Here is an 18,750-nt window from a genome sequence, read left to right on the forward strand (position 1 = left end):
TGTAAGTGTGTCAGTACATAGTAGTTGCGAATCATATGTAGCTATGGAGAACGAGCATCGCATTACTTAACTTTTTCAAGGGTCTGATCAGATTAAAAATCCGCAGGGATACTATACTGTAAAAAGCATAACCAGTGGAGACTTGCATGATATTGATCGATAAGAAGCGTTTAGATAAGATTTCCTACCTGGTCTACAGGGTAGCAGAAAAGTTGACCTATTAATTTCGTCTCTTATGTTCTCAGCGGCCAATATTTCTGATACCCTGAGGCTGGTCACCTGTTTGAATTCTAGTATATTCTTTGCGCGACATCTTACGTTTATGTTACACCAGAGTAGTGAACTCAACAAGTATGTAAGTAGCCTCACATCGCGATTGCAAGTCAAGCCAAATATTGTAAACAGGTCGTACATAACCTGTAAAGTCATAATTTAAAACTGTCTGATCCAGGAACCTAGAGTCTAGTTTTGTCCCGCAACGACATCCTTCGTCCGAGACTTGGGCAGAACAACAAGCTTTTCCACATCACCCTTCGTCACAGTACCCTCAACGGTAGTATTATGTGGCGCCCAAACCTTGAACCTAACATCCCAACTCTCAGGCCACGCAGCAAGCAGTCTAATATCATCCCCTGCAAAAGTCTGGATAAGCTGTTCCTGCAATCCAATAGCTGCAGCCCCGTAATGGTTCAGATCAGGTGTCCAGTCAAAATTGGGACCCTTAAAAACGGGGAACTTGCACACTTTGCTAGGCGTATACCGCTCTTCCGTCATGGATGTTGCGTTTGCAGTGAATCCCATACGTGCGAGCCAAATGACGTCTTGCTTCCAACCATTGTTGCCATGGTAGATGACTGTCTCTGTGTCATAGAGATACGTGTTGATGGCATGCGTGAGGTTAGGAAGGCCAAGGCCGTATTCGGGCCAGGGAAAGACAGTATACAGCTGGGGTACCTCGCTGTTCTGAACACGCGTGTATGCCTCCGCTGGAGCAATACATGTGTGACCCTGTTGCTGACGGAGCGTGTTGCCGGGGATCTTATCGAGATATTTCTGGTAGTACGTCTTGTTTTGAAGGGAGAACTCGTCTACGATCATGAGATCTTTGATGACTTGACGTAGACCAGCCAGAGTGGAGACAGGATTATACGCTTCTTTATATGTCTCAGCGGCTGACCCAGGATAAATGACGAGGGATTCATTGCCAGAAATGCCGGTCAACGGCCAAGGGTTGCGTTTGAGCATCTCTCGGGTGTAGTACTTGTCGAACCAGGCGAGCTGGTACTCGATAAACTCGAGATAAGGCGTAACGTCGTAGCCCGAGTAAATGTTGGCTTGTAGGATCATATCGGCGAACTCACTATAGAAGTCGTCATTAGTCTCGTCAAAATCCACTTGCTGCACCTTTGACTTACTTAGCAGTATCTTGCATATGGTTCAACCAAACATTCCACAACTCCCCATCAGGGAAAAAGTCAGGACGGGGTGTATTTGCATCATCGTCATACCACTGTGCATTGTACTCAAACACATTCGACAGACCGGTATTATCGATCTGTTCCAAGAAATACGCTGCATCGATATTCTGGTACACCTTTCCTCTTAGAACTGCGTTCGGCGTGATGCGCTTGTAAAAGTCAAACTGCTGCGTCATAGTCTCAAAGTCACCAGATCTCAAGAGGGGCCAGTACAAGAGACGCTGGTTCTGAGCAGTGAATGTACCTCCGCCCCAGCGTCGATAGTCGGGCGTGTAAGGCCGATAAGGGTTGACGAAGACGGGATCAAAAGTCCAGAGACCACCATTGAACTTGGTCGGCCATTCTCCTTTCGCGTTGCAGCCCATTAGGAAGCGCCAAATCTGGTAGTTCTTTCCTACTTGGAATCCTGCATCCTTTTCACCCTTATCTTCATTGATGATGATGTATGAACGAGCCCAGTATTCGTGCCACCAGGTGAGAGTGGCGTCATGAGTATTCTTGACAGCGGACATGATGACCTTTTTGAGACCCTTGTACCACTCATCGTGATTTTTGGTTTGGGCTTGATACATGGAGAGCGAAACTTTAAACGATTTTCCAGCCGCCTTACTTTTGAGATTCCAGGCTTTGTAAGTAGTGTTGACGTAGTGACCATCGGTAATATCGGCAGGCTTGAGTTGCTCGGAGTGGACAAAGATACCAAACTCGTTGTTTCGCATTGGGTTGTACATCTCATCACTGTACTTCTCGAGCCCCTGCTGCTTTAGTTGAAAGTTCCATAGATCCAACTTTTCATTACGGTGGCTCATGAGCACGCCATTCTCATGGAAGAGGATCTTGTCAGCGTAGGTAGTTCCGTTGGCAATCTTGGAGGTGTATATGCCCCATGAGCCCTGGTTGCGCTCCTCATTAACGATGGGTCGGTCTTCGTAACGCCAGTTCTCATAAGCTACGTTGACAGAAATCTTCTCAGGGCTGTCGACTTCTATGTGCACGACAGGGTTGAATACGTCGACCCAGACTTTAGCTGTGGCGTTATCCTTGCCGGTGTACTTGACATAACCGTCATTCAAAACAAGTCTTTGCTCAAAGTCGCTGTCGAAGGGGTTGGGATCGAAGGATAATCTGACACGACCGAGTTTGAGAAGAGAGTTGTTCTCGTCAAAGGTGCCGCTTTTAGCAACGTACATGAGAATGGTGCCTATGTTTACACTCTTTAGCAATTGGAATGACTAGTCTAGACAAAGTTTTGAGGATCAGAAGTCGTCTTACCATTCTCATACCATGTATTCAGACCAATGTCGCCACCACCGAGAGGCATTGAATCGGCTGATCCATTGACACCTGGTTTATCCCAGACGACATCGTAGGAAGTAGGAAGTGTTGCCATTACAGCCGTGCACCAGAGAGAGAGCACCGGTAGGATCTTGCTAGTGAGCCTCATGATGACGGCTCCGTCTGAGATAGACGAGAAGCAAAACTAAGTAGCAAGTACCACTCAAATTTCCACTTCAGACAAAGAGGAAGAGAGAGCTGTCTATCACTCGACCATCGTGGGTCTTAAATAGTTTCTCTCCATAACCATACCATGTCACCAACGTTTAGCTTCCATCACCCCACTGTATCCATGTCTACCCCGCGAAGCTATCGCAAAGTAGGATCATGACTGAAATCATGGTCAGGGAAGCGAAAGGATGATGAATGATCACAGCAGACATAATTATCTAGTCAAATCTGTATTCCATAGGCCACTTCGACGCAGTTCAAATGGAACCAGTCACTATTCATTTCTGCACCCAGCACGCAAGGTCTGGTTGGACAACTTCGGGTATGGTATGGCGAACCCCGGCGATATCAGCGAGATGCGGGGGAAAGACAGACGAGGTTCCCTTGCAAACCCCCGCTGCTATCAACTAAAGTTATCAAGCTGTGCCTTATTGAAGCTATTGCAGTAGCAATGACTTCCGACTTGGGATAAGATAATCTTGTCTGTAAGACTTTAGCGTCGGTAAACATCGGCAATCAATACCGGCGGCGATCCGACAGACCGGAGATAAAGCAAGGAGACAGTTGATGAACAACGGTAGTATATAAAATGGTCAAGCAACCTACTGATGTTCAATGGAAGTGCTCTTCTTTTCGCATCAGACTCAATTGAGTAGTATGAACACAGCGTTGCTCAGCTGGACAGTCTGACAATGGAAACGAAGGATTTAGTGCTTACTGGATCGGCACAAGGACACAACCCTCAGTGCAATCAAGAGCTGCATATCACTGAAACAATTGCGATCTGACCAATGCCACGAATGTCAATACGAGTCTCTCCATCAATGCACTTCTTGTTGTCTCTAATGAAAGGATCTGCTATCGTCCACTCGATTATATATAGCCTTCGCGTGATCTTCTGTCCAGTACTCTGTACCCATCTTTTTGACCTTACCAAGTGCCATTTCTGCCATCACCACCATGTCCGAGTCAAGACAACAAGTATACAAAGCCCTCAAAACATCGCGCGAGAAATCACTACGACCTATTTTAACACTTCTCAATGGAGACGCAAGCTGGCTTATGTCGTTTCCCCGTCCCAAAGCCGAGCGGGCTTCAACGGGGAAAGCATATTTCCACGTCGTGTATGAACCATGGCTACAAGGCGACACATCCCTGTTCTACAGCTGGTTCTTCAATATTGCGCTAAGCGACAAGGCGGCGGTGACTGACGTTCAAGGCATTGAGGATATCATTGCTGAGATTGAACAAGCTGCTTCATGTCATATGCCGACAGACCACTCGCAAACCACCACGGAAGATGACGGCTACCAGGGAAATATTGGTGTTATCATCCTTGCTTTCCATTATCTGGACCATGTGCACGAGCCAACTCTTCGAACTTTTGATCCAAATATTCCTATTGTCGCGACACCTGAAGCAGCCGCTGTCATCAGGCCATGGAACCATTTTAAGACCATCTCTTTGAGCCACGATTTGGACAGTTCAGCCAAGACATGGCGCTCACCAGAACTCCATCCAGATCACCTTCCCGACTGGTTGACCATCATTCGTCTACCAGGCCACACCATTCTAAACTTTTGCACCGCCCTGGTCTGGACTCACGAAGACGTGCACGAAACCATACTCCTCTCGCCGCACGGTACGCACCTCGACCAAGGCCCTCTAGATGCATTTTTGAAAGCGGAGCCAGAAACAGAAATTCTGACACTTCTGCATGGCCTCAAAGAGAGTCATGGAATCACTGGTGTAAATAAGCTGGGTGTAAAGGGAGGTCTTGCTCTATACAGAAAAATTGGGGGTAGCAAGAGCTGGATTCTAAATCACGATAATGATTTCACCTATTCGGGATTTTTCTTATGGGTAACAAGGACGGTCGATCTTCCGCGGTCTATGGAATGGGCGCTTGAGGAAGAGAGAAAACAACATGAGACAACGGAAAACTTGGAAGTTCCAAACTTTGTTCAAATTGCCAATGGAGGAATGAGTATGCTTGAGGGGTAGAAAGTCTTATTCTCTGTGGCTTTAACAATTTTGCCTGTTTTATAATTTGGAACCACTGTCTACTTTCATCATCACACTCTTGACTTCCAAGAAGTTGTCCAAACTGTAAAGCCAGCCCTCTCGACCCTGTCCTGATGATTTGTATCCTCCAAAAGGTAGATCCCTCGCGGTGGTGGGACTGGTGCAGTTGATGCCTACATAACCAGAGTTAAGCTTCTGGGTGACCCTCATCGCCCTGTCGACATTCTTGGTATACACTGCGGCATACAGACCATACTCTGTGTCATTTGCCTTTTCGATGGCCTCCTCTTCCGTCTTGATGGTGTTGATGTTGACAACCGGTCCAAAGATTTCCTCCTTCATAACCTTTGCGTCCTCAGGTGTGTTTAAAAAGATAGTCGGCTCGACGAAGAAGCCACCTGTCTTATCAAGGTTTCCATTTCCACCGAGCTCTAGCGTTCCGGACTGTTTACCCTCGTTGATGTAAGACATGACCTTTTCATACTGAATCTTGTCGGCTTGAGGACCGTGATTGATGCCCTTCTCTGTGGGATCACCCGACTTTGTAGCAGACAGTGCCTTCTTGCAAGCTTGGACAAAGTTATGGGCGATGGAGTCCTGCACGTAAACGCGAGAATTAGCAATGCAGGCCTGGCCACTGTTCCACTGAATACTGTGCATGGTATCCTTGGCAGCCTGCTCAAGGTCCGCATCGTCAAAAATAATGACAGGCGATTTACCGCCAAGCTCGAGGATGACCTTCTTCAAGTTGGACTTGGCAGCTGCCTCTTGGATCGCGCGGCCAGTAGGGCTAGAGCCGGTGAAGCTGATAGCCCGTACGTCCATATGAGAAGCAAGCGTGACGCCAGAGGGGTTTCCATGACCAGATAGAACGTTAAAGACTCCAGGAGGGAAACCAGCTTTGTGAATGAGCTCAGCTAATTTGGCAGCGCCGAGAGGAGCCTTTTCGCTAGACTTGAGGACCACTGTGTTTCCAGTAATCAGAGCGGGAGCAGATTTGCCAGCGAAGAAAAGAAGAGAGACATTCCAAGGGATGATAGCTGCAACAACACCAAAAGGCTGACGTAGAGTCATGGTGACATAGCCAGGTGTGTTGAGACTTGCCTGGCCCTGGATGTGCGGCCAAGCTTCAGCGTAGTGCTCATAGCTTGAGGCAGCAACGTGACCCTCAAAGAACTCAGCCAAAGGGCGACCCATGGACTTGGCTTCGAGGAGAGCTAGTTCTTCGTTGTGCTCTTTGATGAGAGAGGCGAGTTTCTTCAGGTAGCTACCGCGCTTAGCAGGGTCCATGGCGGACCATTCTGGGAATGCGCGTTGCGCAGCTGCGACGGCTCTGTTGGTATCATCTTTTGTGGCTTCGGGGACTAGATAGATATTAGCAGACGAATGGTTTAGAGTTATGAATATTTTTGTACCATCAGCGACTTTGTCACCAGTTGCTGGGTTAAAGAGGGGAAACGAGTTTCCGTCTGAGGCTTCGACCAGCTGAATTAATCACGCGTTAGCCTATCTATTTTGTCTTTAGTGTCTAATAGCGATCATACTTGGCCGTCAATTAGCATAACAGGCTTGATAGCCTCTGGTGTCATTTTAGAACCCATGATAAGTGATAAGTCAGATGTTGTTGGAAAACGGTAAAGACTAATGATCCTAATAAGCGATGGCGCAGAATGGCAAAGGATATGTGTTGGCGAGTTATCCTTCTTGGTGAAAAAAAGTGATGCTCCTAAACGTAGTATAACAGATTTACATGTCATTAAATAGGAAAACAAAGCCGAGTCTTCCGAGAGAGACTTATGCGGCACCCCGGGTTTATAACAACCCGAGGTAACCCTTTAGGGTTACCTCTCGGGTTATTAAACAGCTCACCAACCCCACTGGCTAGGGTCAAGTAGCAGTGAGTGATATAATGGGCTACAGTACGACGCTATAGTGAGGGGGCTTTTATGAAACAATAGGTCTCTTCTTTATACTGGCCTGATATGTGACCTTCATGAAGGTGAGGGGGACGACAATGCGCTTGGCGTCGGATGAGATTATCCCTACATATCCAATTTGCCAGTTTACGGGAAGAATAAAAAGTTAAAGACAACTGTCTGAGAGTTTGGCGTGCATGAAATAACAGTCTAAATAGAACAACATCAGCATTGAGCAGCAAACGGGTTCGACCCACTCGAAAATACGTAGATCATGCAATCCTCTATATAGTAACTAATAAATCTAATAAATGCTAAAATCGTCAACAACTTGTTCCTTGCCATAAAAAAGGTCATCGATCTCAAACCCATACAAATAACATTCACCCACCAAAGTCCATCCCTTCCCATCCTCCCTCTCACGCAAAACAAAAGGGTCAGATGAGCCAGGAAAGTAGACAATCCGATCACCTGCCTTGACCCTAGAGCCCGCAAGGCCCATTGATCCATCTTCTGTGGTGTAAAGACAGCGACCATAGCTAGCAGCCATCATCTTGTCGGAAAAGTCACGAATATGGTATCCAAGTCCCCCGTACTCTTCACCATCAGAATCTTCAGGCTTTCCGGCATCACACCACCAGAGGTAAAATTCATGATCCCGGATAAACATAGAGGGGTCGGCTTTTTCGAGTATTTTTGCTCCGCAGTGACGATACCATTGGGTGAAACCCATATCAACACTGTAGATCTGAGACCCACGGGTTGCCGAGATAGTCGCAGCAAACGCGGAAGATACGGAAGAAATCGAGGACTTCCATTCAGGTATCAGTGTTGTCGCGAGTGATTCCCACTCTTTCATCACAAGATCAAAGGCTTCTGTTCCAGGAGCATGCGATGTCCCACACGGAAGCTCAACACCCACTGTTTGGATGGTATCAACCATCTTGCCCTTTATCACCAACGCTCCGTCCGCTGAGAAGGCAAGTCCTGGAAGATACTTTTGCGCCAAGTGCTTCCGGGGAATACTGATCTGCTTCCCATCGGCGCATCGGATCTCGTATTCGTCCGGAGCATCTACCCTCCAAGGGGCAAACCAACCATACCCAGAAATAATCCTTGTTGATGCTTCGTTGAAGTCGGGCACCCATGATGGAAGGTTCGGATAATTTTGCGATTCCCCAGCATGCTTCAACATATCCAGGCGCCCAGTCGATTGAATCACGGCCTCTGCAAACTGCTGAAAGATGCTTTCCACAGGCAGGCTATAATCAACGTCAATAAAGCCCGGTTTAAACAAGCCCAGAATTCCATATATCCTATCTCTCACTTCTGTCGCTCCGCAAACGCCGCTATAACGAAGAATGCTCATGGGATCACTCTCGGTATCCAGAAGCCTCAGTCTCCAAACATGACGATCAGGGTTAAATCCCGAGATTGGATGGTCCGGTTCGTTTCCAGGAAAGCTACGAATCGTCGATAAACCCTTGGCACCGCCTGAAAAGTCGGGTTTCCAGCTCTCCTCAATATTCCGCCAGAGTGTGGTGTCTTCTCCACACATAATTACTGCTCTGCGAGCAAGAGCTAACTCTTGAATCACCCACGTGCGGAAGAACCAGGGCCTCTTGACAATCGCGTTCCATGCTTTTCGCTTTGCTTCTGGCTGTTTTGGGTAATTTGGAAAAGAATTCGCGATATCATCGTCTTTGAGATGGTCAAAGACGAGATGAGAATCGTCAGTTGCGTCTCCAAGCCATACGATAACTTGCTTTGCTGATTTGTAGATGTCGCCCATGATTCTAACCTGTTGGTTCCGTTCGTCGTGGAATGACTGGTTGATACAAAGTGCGTCGACCCAGATAACCCTGACACTATCCGCGGAGCGAAGATGAGTGAGTGCGGAATGCAGATTCGGCGTTATAGATATGTCATTGTCGCCAATGCTGATGTATCTGGCGGGATTGACGTCGCCCCATACATAAGACAAGGCCTCATATTCGGGTTGGAACGTGATGTCACTATCAACTAAGCGACCAGCTAAAGGATCCGCTCTGTTGTCTGAGGGTAGGAGCTCAAGAAGGCGGAAAGAACTGCTGCTGGTCAACGGTTTATAGTGATCCATAGTAGAGGTGACGTGTACAGCTGCAGACGGAGAACCTCTTCTTTCAGGTTGTATCGGTTGAGGGACCTCCTGTCTGTTCTGCACTAGGCGTCTGACTTTCTCATCCCAGGCTTTCCTCTCTGCAGCTATATCCTCAGCTGCGAGAGAACTTGTTTCATCTAGTGAGGGTACATCCCACTTCCCGCCCGCAGAGAGCCTTTCTTGTATCATTTTGATGACTTCCAGCCGATCTCTAATGTTTCTGACACCATACTGTTTTAATCTTTTCATAGCCGTCGCAGCGTCCACTGGTAGACCAGGGCAATTGGCGTCAGCCCCAGCTTCCAAAAGTAGCCGGATCAATTTGGTGTTGCATTCCACAATCGCCAGGTGCAGCCAACTCGTCTCCATGGTTTTCTCTTCGCCATTCCGGTTTGATGTTGGTGCAATTAATACTGAGTCAATATGCAATCCAGGATATTCAGCGATAATGTACTCGACCGTCTTCATGTATGTGCGTCCTGAGACTAATCGACGTGCCATCTTGCCCCATGATACTTGATCTTGAGGTAGAAGAGGGCCATACTCGTCAACACACCAACACAGTAGGTCCAAGCGGTTATTGTTCAATGCATCCTTCTGCAAGGCTTCAGGATTCGGCTTGATATCGTGTGCGATGAGAAGCTGTGCCATTTCAACCCCCCTGACGCCACGAGGTACCTCATCCAGTCTAACACCACGCTGCAAAAGATCTTTGGCAAAGCCGACTGCGTTGGACGTAACACACCAGTTCAAGACTGTTTTTAGGTCAGTCTTCTCGAGGTCCTTAGCTTCGGTGATGAAAGCTTGGAGGAATTTCTGAAGGTTCTCATCATCTTCGTATTCGCCGGTGGCTATCGCAACCTCGATAGGTGCCACCTGTGCATTGGTAGAATGTCGGTTGAAAATGCAATGTCGTCGTAACCCTGGATTTTCGCCTCGAGAAATGAGAGTTTTTACAATGTCCAGTTGCCGACCAGCAGCTGCAGCGTGCATTGCCGTTCCGCAAGTTGAGCCTTCGCCTTGTCCACCGTCTACTATTCTTGGACCAGGTACATCGGCCATGACGCCATAGTCCAAGAGCTCTTGGACAAGATCTTGTGATCCTTGATTACAAGCGATGTGAAGTAGCAGGATAAGTCCCAAGTCGTCTTTGGCAAAAACGAGCCCTTGTTGCAGAAGACATAGTATGATACCGCCCCATGTAAGGTCAATGTCCATTGCCCATAGGGGCCTATCATAGTCGACTCCAGGAGGCCATCCGACCCAAGTCAGGTCAACGATGTTTTGGGGCGATATGAGGGCATCTAGTGTTACTTGTAGAAGATTAACTGTCTCTTCTTTGTCGTGTGATGCATTCTCCGGGTTCTCTCTCAACTTGGTAACCTGTTTCGGAACATTCCTCTTCTGCGTAGTTGAGATATCCGCTCCAGAAGAGACCAGAAAATGAAACAGGTCGGCATATCCCAACACGCAAGTGTAGTAAAGAGGCGAGTATTCATCGCCGTCCAAACAGTTTACCCCCGCTCCGTGAGCCATGAGTAGTTTTACCATTTCCAAAAGCTCGGGGTTTGACTCGAGTGGTGATCTACCAAGCAGCCCCGGCTTTATCTTGGCGCTTTTGATGGCTACTTGCAAGACATCATTCTCATCCTGAAAGAGATGACACGTATCATCTCGCTCCATCAGTGCACGAGCTAGTTGGTATTCTGGTCTGATGTCTCTGGATAGACACCGTCGGATGGCTTCGACATGATATCGCTTGAATATCGGAGATTGGCCATGAAGAGTGAAGAATTCATCCAATTTGAGTTGTTCGAGGGGTGTCAGAACCTGGTCTCTGTCGTCAATTGAGCTCTTGACACTACAAAGATTTACAAGCCATTCTCCTGCAGCTTCAATGATTTTATCAGACATGTCTAGGCCGTTCTTTTGTTGTTGCGTAGTGAGTGATGATGATATTGACAGGTTTCAGAGCAATGCTGACGTGAGGTGGATTTCTAGCTTGGCTGCCTGGTAGGTAGCATGGTATACGCATCCTGCCCGGTTATATTGATAGCTCGGTGCTATACCCGTTCTGCACTATTTGGTGGATCCATATGAAGCCATAGATAATCTGACTACGGGTCCTGAACTATTCTTGACTAGATAATAGGTTGCTGTCAAACCGTAGGCCACTGAGTCAAAGGTTATAGCGCGCTAAGCGTTATTTTGCATTGGCCTTTTCGGGTCTTATACCTAGGTCTCATTCGGACTTGCAAATCTTTATCATCCAACTAATTGGGCAGCCAGATCTTCTCAAGGTCAACCTTAGCAGAGTCATTTGACAATACAATCTTTTCTAGCAATACTTTAATACTAAATTGACCCAACTTGCTTTATCCCACTTTATCTTGTCTCTGAAAAACAGACACATTTTCTGAACTCCAGTCCCATGAAAAATATCCCACCTCCAGCAGGTACTTGACATTTCTTGCTGTAGCTGCCTCAAGCTCTAGTCGACGATCCATAGTACACGATGTTCCAGAACGGTGCTTCTCTGACCCGATAACTGGATTGCCATGGGCAATCAGATGAAGGACAGGGAAGCAAGGGTGGTTCAAGTTCTCATTTACCTTTTTCTCCAACTCTGCATACCACGATTCAAAGGGCTGTTCATCGAGGGCAATTGGCAGAGCCGAGTTTACTGCACTCCAAAAGTCCCTCACGGGCAAGCCATCATCAACTCTTCTTCTTATCGGCTTCTGGTCAGATTTGGCATGCAAACAGGTAGTTACCGCCATAGCAATATGATCTGTAGTAGCGATGTGAATGAAAACCTCGGATGACGCTTTGGGGAACGACCCGATAGTAACACATCCTGCGACCACCCGCCACAAAAAGTCGTCCACATTGGCGACTCCCGAGGTTGCGTTGCCGATGATGAAGCCGGGCTTGACAACTGCAAGACGTTGGCGCGGAAAACCTTGCTTGTTGCTTGCCCATAGCATGACCTGCTCGGCAACCAACTTGCTTTTCCCGTACCCATCTGCATCGGCGAGAAACTTGCGAAAATGCTTTTCGCTGTCAACACCACAACCTATATCTCTCTGAGGCGCTGTTGATATGAGAACGTAACGTTTCAAGTGTGGGTTGGTGGCCGCTATCTGAAGCAGCTGCTGGCTTGAGATTACATTCGTAGCTCGGAGATCATCATAGCTTGAGTACCAATTAACAGCCGCCCCGTTGTGTACAATTCCATCAATGCACTTGGTGGAATCATAGTGGCCAAATAACTGATTCCATCTGAAGTCACTAAGAGCGAACTGGGGCTTTTCCAAGTCTCCCAACCATGGCTGGATACGAGACAGATAACTTTCATGCCACCAGCCAGATATAGTCGCGGATTTAATAATCCTGTTGATGGCGTGTTCGGTAGAAGACGCCCGTACCAGAACAAATACTTGGCTGATCTCTGGGCGCTGAAGGAGGCCATGGAGGATGGTGGTGCCGAGGTAGCCGGTAGCACCTGTGAGAAAAACTCTAGAAGGCATCTCGTCCGCGTCCTCGAACGTGTCAGGCGTATAGAGTTGAAGGCTGTTGGAAAGGGCTTTGGCATCTTCTACCAAGTCTCCCAAGTCCGTCTCCTGCAGCGAAGGACCAGGAAGGGGATTCTGTTGTCGTCCAATTTCTTGTGCGAGGTCACTAAGAGCTCTCTGTCGCAGTACATCACGGACACTGAGTTTGACACCAAATTGTTGATTGATCAGCCTGGCCATGATGACAGTTTTGATAGAATCCCCGCCAAGCCGGCGAAAGCTGTCGTTCGTTGCGATGGCGTCAGGCTCAACTGTAAGTACTTTAGCCCAAACCTGTCGCAGCGCACGTTCGACATCAGTTGTTGGCTTCAGGCGTTCTTCTTTCGTAGGAAGTAGTTCAGTCAGTTGTGGCAGAGTCAATCTCTCTGCTGCTGCACGAAGGCTTCGTCTATCGATCTTTCCGTTCAGAGTGAATGGCACTTTGCTGATGGGAAAATAAATGGATGGGTTCATGTGCTCGGGCAAGAGACTGGGTGCCCTGTCCTCCAAGATGGCGGCAGCGTTACTCATGGCCGATATGAAATCGTTGTCTTTAGATTGATTCGGGCTGTTGAAGCTCAGAAAAGCCAAAAGTATGGGGTCGTCGCTTTGTGCAGGAGTCACAATGTCGACGACGGTTTCAACCGCAAGATCTGGGGCCAAGATTTCCTGTAGGCAGTGCTCGATAGCCTCCAACTCCACACGTTGTCCATGGATCTTGACTTGTCTATCGTTGCGTCGTCTGTACTTGAGAGTCCCGTCTGCGTTGTAGGAAACGATATCGCCAGTTTTGTAAAGTCGCCCACGTCGCCCCGGATGATCCTTGGATCCTTGAAGCAGCCAAGGCGGATCGTTGTAAAAGACCGACGACGAGTCCTTAGACTGTCTCAAATAACCTTCGGCTATCGCATTACCTTCAACAACCAACTCTCCCTCGGCACCGATGGGTAAAAGAGTATCTCCGTTCTCAGGATCTACCACCCAACAGACATTGGCGAACGCAGCACCAATGGTTCCGTTTGACCATTTCCCCTCATCAACACGACAGCAAGCCGAAAATGATGCCTCAGCAGGCCCATACCAGTTATAAACAGTGGTATTGCCATTCCATCTTGAGACATCGCTGTGCGATAGCTGCTCTCCAGCAAACACGATTGTCTTCAGCGACGAAACAACTTCTGGCAGAAGTGCTTTTGCAGCGGAGGGAGTGATACACAGCCAGTTAGCCTGCCTCTTTAGTATTGCTCTGGCTGTGTCGTTTAGGCGTTCACTCTCCGACGGAATACACACGACACCTCCCATGATCAAAGTCGCAAAGGTTTCTAGAATGCTGACATCGAACGAGTATGAAGCAAACTGAAAGGTCCTGCTTGTACGTTGAAGCTGAAACGCTTCCCCGAGTCGAGTTGCAGTTGTCGACAGCGCCCGATGGTTCCAGACTATACCCTTGGGTGTTCCAGTACTCCCAGAAGTGAAAAGAATGACCGCCGTGCTGGAGGTATCTAAAGAACGAGGCTTGTAGTATTCGTTTGATTGAAACTCATAGTTCAGAAGATCTTGAAAGATAACACCTCGACAACCATCGAGGCCTCTGCCTTGATCTTGTGAGACCACGACAAACGGTGATGAGGTCTCCGCTATGATTGCGTGAAGACGTAACAATGGGTCGGTCGCTGGAACGAGCACAAAAGCAGCACCAGTTTTCATAACAGCTAGCATTGCTACTGTTGTCCAAACAGACTTGGCCAAGTACAGAGGCACAATGATACCTGGCTCGACTCCCAGCTTGACAAGATTTCGTGCCGCAATGGTGGAGTACTTGCGTAGTTGCCCGTAGTCCAAATCGCCGTCCCATGCGCTCAGAGCAGGTCGTTTCGGATACTTTGTTGCCATCTCCGCAACAAGGTCATGAACACAAGCGTCTACTGCTGATGGAACTGACGAGTTCCAGTTCCAGATATCGGCGAGGTCTTGTTCGCTGACTTTAGCTATATCAAGCAACGTGGTGGCCTGATTTGCCATGCAGATCTGTCTGATAGTGTTGTCCAGTTGCTGTGACAGCCTCTTCACCTGACCTTTGTCGATAACAGAAGAGTCAAAGCTAAACTGGATTCCCACACCCTCGCTCTCGATCTGGCATTCTAGCATCAGAGCAGAGCTGTTGAATACGCTCAGGTCATCTGTTGCACGGTTGATAACCCCTTGCTCATCGGACTCAAACAAGGCTCTGTGATGGTTCTCTTCTCTCTTGTAGTCCTTCATGTTCGGTTGAAGTACCAGCAAGGTTTGAAACTGACTTGCCCTGTCGAGCTCTGCGCTTATGCGTCGTATATATTGTAGACCAGTCTGTTCATACTCGATCATATCCACGGCTTGCGTTTGCACCTGTTGAAGGAATTCCTCCACAGTATGTTTCCAAGGCACGTTGATACGCAAAGGTACAGTGGCAAAGGTGGGAGCTATCAACTCTCCAATTCCAGGATACGCTGATTGTCGTCCTGTTACCGTTACACCGAAGATGACATCTTCTGAAGCAGTGTGACGTGCGATGAGAACTGACCAGGCAGCTCGGATGATACTAGATGCTGTGGCCCCGTCTGTAGGCCAATGAATGTCGTGGATCGTGTGATGCATGGTTTTGTCTGCTCGTGGTCTGTAGAGTGGTGATGGGAGCTGAGGAAAGACCCGGGCTTTTGAGCTGGCCAGCTCTTGATTCCAAAAGCTTTGCTTCGCATCGCTGTCTGTCTGGAGCATGCGCTGCACAAATCGCTGGAATGGTGGGGATGGACTCAGTGTCTTTGAATGATACGCCTGGTGTAGTCTGTCCAACAACAATGACGCGGACCACCCATCATATAAGGCGTGATGGATGGTATAAATAAAGAATCTGCGATTGTTGTCGAGGTCGTTGACGATAGCTTGGTGCATGAGTGGCTTCCCGAGGCCCATAGTAGGGTGGCTATGGTGCTTTAGATATGTATCCAAGTCATCACCATACTCCCAAGGTACCTGCTCGTCGATAATCACTTGTACTAGGGAATCACCTCCCATGTCCACAATTCGTGTACGTAGTATTGGTGTTGTTGAAACAGTAAGGTCCCAAGCCTCTTTCAGCTTCTCAAGACAGACAGAGGGAGCGATTTGTAGAATGTTCTGAGCCACGTAGCTAGATTCGTTCTCTGCCGTCATAGCAATGAGCCCTTCTTGAAGAGGTGTACAGGGAAAGATATCCTGAATAATCTCCCGTGGGACATTGCATAGTCCTGCCACCTCGTTACGTAGGTCATCGTGGCCAACGGAGCCTTGAATCAAGGATAAAGGTGAAATAGTTGCAAATGTTTCTTGGCTTTCCAACTTTGCTGCCAGAGCAAGTTCTTGAAGGCATGGTCGCTTAAACACGTCTGCTACCGTAATGGAGATGCCTTCTTTGGATGCAGCTTCGACAAGTCGTATCGCTGATATGGAGTCACCGCCGACACGGAAGAAATTATCTCGAACGCTGATGGTGTCGACTCCAAGCACAACTTTCCAAAGATTGACGAAACGGGACTCAATATCCGTCAACTCGCGTTGTTCTTCTCCCACTGAGGATCCTGTTGCGCTGGATGCATCGTCCAATATTGATAGTCCCATGTCCCGTAATAGTCGTCGATCCGTTTTCCCTGTTGGTGACAGAGGAATGACATGGAGTGGAACGTACACTTGGGGAACCATGTACGATGGCAACACTTTGGTCAGTGCTTCCTGTAAAGTACCCGTGATGGCCTCGATGTTGTCTTGGGATGAAAGGCTCATCTTGCTTGTCTCGATAAACGCCATCAGTACTTGACGATACCCTTGATCGGGAGAGACGACCTCCACAACCACGCGCGGTTCTGGTTGCTGCGCGAGACAATCTCGCACGTGATACTCGATTTCATCCAGCTCGACGCGTTGGCCGCGGATCTTGACCTGGGTGTCTTTGCGCCCGATGAAGGTTACAGTTCCATCGCCATTGGAACGCACCAAGTCGCCTGTCCGGTAAAGCCGACCTGGACGGCCAGCATAGGTGGCCGAGCCCTCGAGCAACCATGCAGGATCTTTCACAAAAGACTTTTCCGTCATTTGATCATTGTAAAGATATCCTTGGCCGACTAGAGGGCCCTCAAGCCACAGCTCCCCAATAGCTCCGATGCAGCTCAGTTGGTCCGCATTGTGGCAGTTCACAACCCACAGATTCGATCCAATACCGGCCCCGATGTTCGGCGGCCAAGAGGTTGATAGTGTAAGGTCTGTATGGGAACTCTTGAACGTACATTCTGTAGGCCCATATGTGTTCACAAGACGAGCTCTCGGTATCCAACGCAGACACGTAGCATGGTCTGGTGGTTCTCCACTCAACAATACAGTCTTCAAAGAGGGCACGTCGTTTGGATCCAGAATACGCAACAGCGAGGGCGTTATGTTAACGAGGTTCGCGTCTAGGCTGTTGATTGAAGTAGAGATTCCAGTCATGGCGTTGATTCCTGAAGGTACGCAAAGGCAGCCGCCAGCGCATAGTGTATGGAGGACATTGGACCAGGCCACATCAAAGCAGTAAGGAGCTAGGTCGAATACCCGAGATGACTTGGTGAATCCCAGTGAAGGTCCTTGGAATCGGACTGCTGCAAAAACGTTCCCGTGGTTGATGACTGCGCCTTTTGGTTTCCCAGTACTGCCCGAGGTAAATGAGACATAGATGGTGTTTTGAGGCCCGACCATTGGTAGCTCATGATCTTCTGTACGTGGTAGCGACGATTCAAAACAGTTCAGGTCGACAACAATGACTTGACAGTCAGAAACCGCAGTGGCCAAGTCTCTATTTGTCGCTGAGGAAAGTATGAGTGCAGGCTTGACCTCGTCCACTATGGTTCGAAGTCTTTCCTCTGGCTGGGTGATATCCATGGCGACACATGCACCGCCAGCTTTCATGACTCCAAGCATGGCTATCGGCATCCACATAGATTTCTCAAAACACAAGGGAACGATCGTGTCTGTACAGACGCCCATGGTAAGAAGATGCTTTGCCAATGTGGTTGAGTATTTGTCCAACTGGCCATAGCTTAATTGGCCGTCCCATGCGCAGATGGCAGGGCGATCGGGTTGCTTGATCGCCCAGTCCATAACAATGCCATGGATACAGCTGAACTTGTCATTTGTTGATGGCACGGACGCATTCCGCTCCCACATCTCATCAAGGTCCTTTTCTGTGACCGTTGAGATCTTGGCAACTGGAATTTCTTGGTTCTCCTTGGCACAGAGCAGTTGTACTGCATGCTTGAGCTGGCGTAGCAGCCGTGTCCCGCTAGCTTCGTCGAAAGAGTCGCTGTTGAGTTGTAGTTGAAGCTTGACAGTATTGTTTTGTAAGCAACATTCCAATAGTACGTCATCGTTCTGTTTGCTCGGGTGATGTAAGATCATGGTATGCTCCTGGGCAGCGTCGAAGGAGTCGGTGGAATCCGGATGCTGGTTTGATAGTTGTTTCAGAAACTGTTCAACAGGTTTATCCCATGGTACAATGATGCAGACGTCCTCGGCGCGAGCCAAATAAGATATCTTGCCATTCGTCATTAGCGTCCTCTTGAACGACATTTCATTCGATGCCGTGTAGTGCCCCACAAGGACAGCCCAAGCGGCACTTATAACAGTAGGTATCAAAGAGGTTGAGCATTGCAAACCCTCGAGATGTTCCTGAATATAGGGCTTGCCTTGTTGACCTTGGCGGAACGGTCTTGGTACGCAGTTGGTACTTGACGGAATATCATCTTGACATGTAGCCATCTTGTAAAGTTTTTGTTTTGCAAAGAGATAAGAATCAGTTTTTACTGGATTTAGGCTCGCCTGTTTCTGACCATTCAAATCGTTATCTCTTAACTGTATCTTGATATATATCTGCCAAGACTCTACCATGCGGTGTGATTTGTAAAACTCCATCATAACCCATGCGCTCACTGTGTTCGATTCACACAACACTACATCACATCATATCTGCTTACATGAAAGATATCAATAACTATGTATATTTACATGATCTGTGAAACGATATAGTTGTAACATTGTGCTGTCAGGGTTTGGCAAATTTGCTGACTTGCTTACCTGCTTATTCATGTGCT

At 48.1% G+C, this 18,750-nt stretch overlaps 5 protein-coding genes across 5 annotated transcripts; 1 reads left to right on the plus strand and 4 right to left on the minus strand.

The window, feature by feature from the left end:
• Positions 1–462: 462 nt before the first annotated feature.
• Positions 463–2,922, minus strand: FPSE_06857 (uncharacterized protein; the record flags this gene model as incomplete). Its single annotated transcript, XM_009259975.1, has 3 exons — positions 463–1,360; positions 1,416–2,679; positions 2,751–2,922. 3 exons carry the CDS (start codon positions 2,920–2,922, stop codon positions 463–465), a joined length of 2,334 nt encoding a protein of 777 aa, XP_009258250.1.
• A 1,022-nt stretch (positions 2,923–3,944) lies between these two features.
• Positions 3,945–4,806, plus strand: FPSE_06858 (uncharacterized protein; the record flags this gene model as incomplete). The annotated part of the gene is made up of 2 exons (XM_009259976.1): positions 3,945–4,716; positions 4,775–4,806. The coding sequence occupies 2 exons, from the start codon at positions 3,945–3,947 to the stop codon at positions 4,804–4,806; spliced, it is 804 nt and encodes a 267-aa protein (XP_009258251.1).
• A 221-nt stretch (positions 4,807–5,027) lies between these two features.
• Positions 5,028–6,610, minus strand: FPSE_06859 (uncharacterized protein; the record flags this gene model as incomplete). Its single annotated transcript, XM_009259977.1, has 3 exons — positions 5,028–6,373; positions 6,425–6,494; positions 6,554–6,610. The coding sequence occupies 3 exons, from the start codon at positions 6,608–6,610 to the stop codon at positions 5,028–5,030; spliced, it is 1,473 nt and encodes a 490-aa protein (XP_009258252.1).
• A 619-nt stretch (positions 6,611–7,229) lies between these two features.
• FPSE_06860 (uncharacterized protein) lies at positions 7,230–10,979 on the minus strand (the record flags this gene model as incomplete). The annotated part of the gene is made up of 1 exon (XM_009259978.1): positions 7,230–10,979. One exon carries the CDS (start codon positions 10,977–10,979, stop codon positions 7,230–7,232), a length of 3,750 nt encoding a protein of 1,249 aa, XP_009258253.1.
• A 461-nt stretch (positions 10,980–11,440) lies between these two features.
• Positions 11,441–18,418, minus strand: NPS15 (the record flags this gene model as incomplete). Its single annotated transcript, XM_009259979.1, has 1 exon — positions 11,441–18,418. One exon carries the CDS (start codon positions 18,416–18,418, stop codon positions 11,441–11,443), a length of 6,978 nt encoding a protein of 2,325 aa, XP_009258254.1.
• Positions 18,419–18,750: the final 332 nt, after the last annotated feature.

This window comes from Fusarium pseudograminearum, chromosome 1, assembly GCF_000303195.2.
Source record: "Fusarium pseudograminearum CS3096 chromosome 1, whole genome shotgun sequence".
Lineage (NCBI taxonomy): Eukaryota > Fungi > Ascomycota > Sordariomycetes > Hypocreales > Nectriaceae > Fusarium > Fusarium pseudograminearum.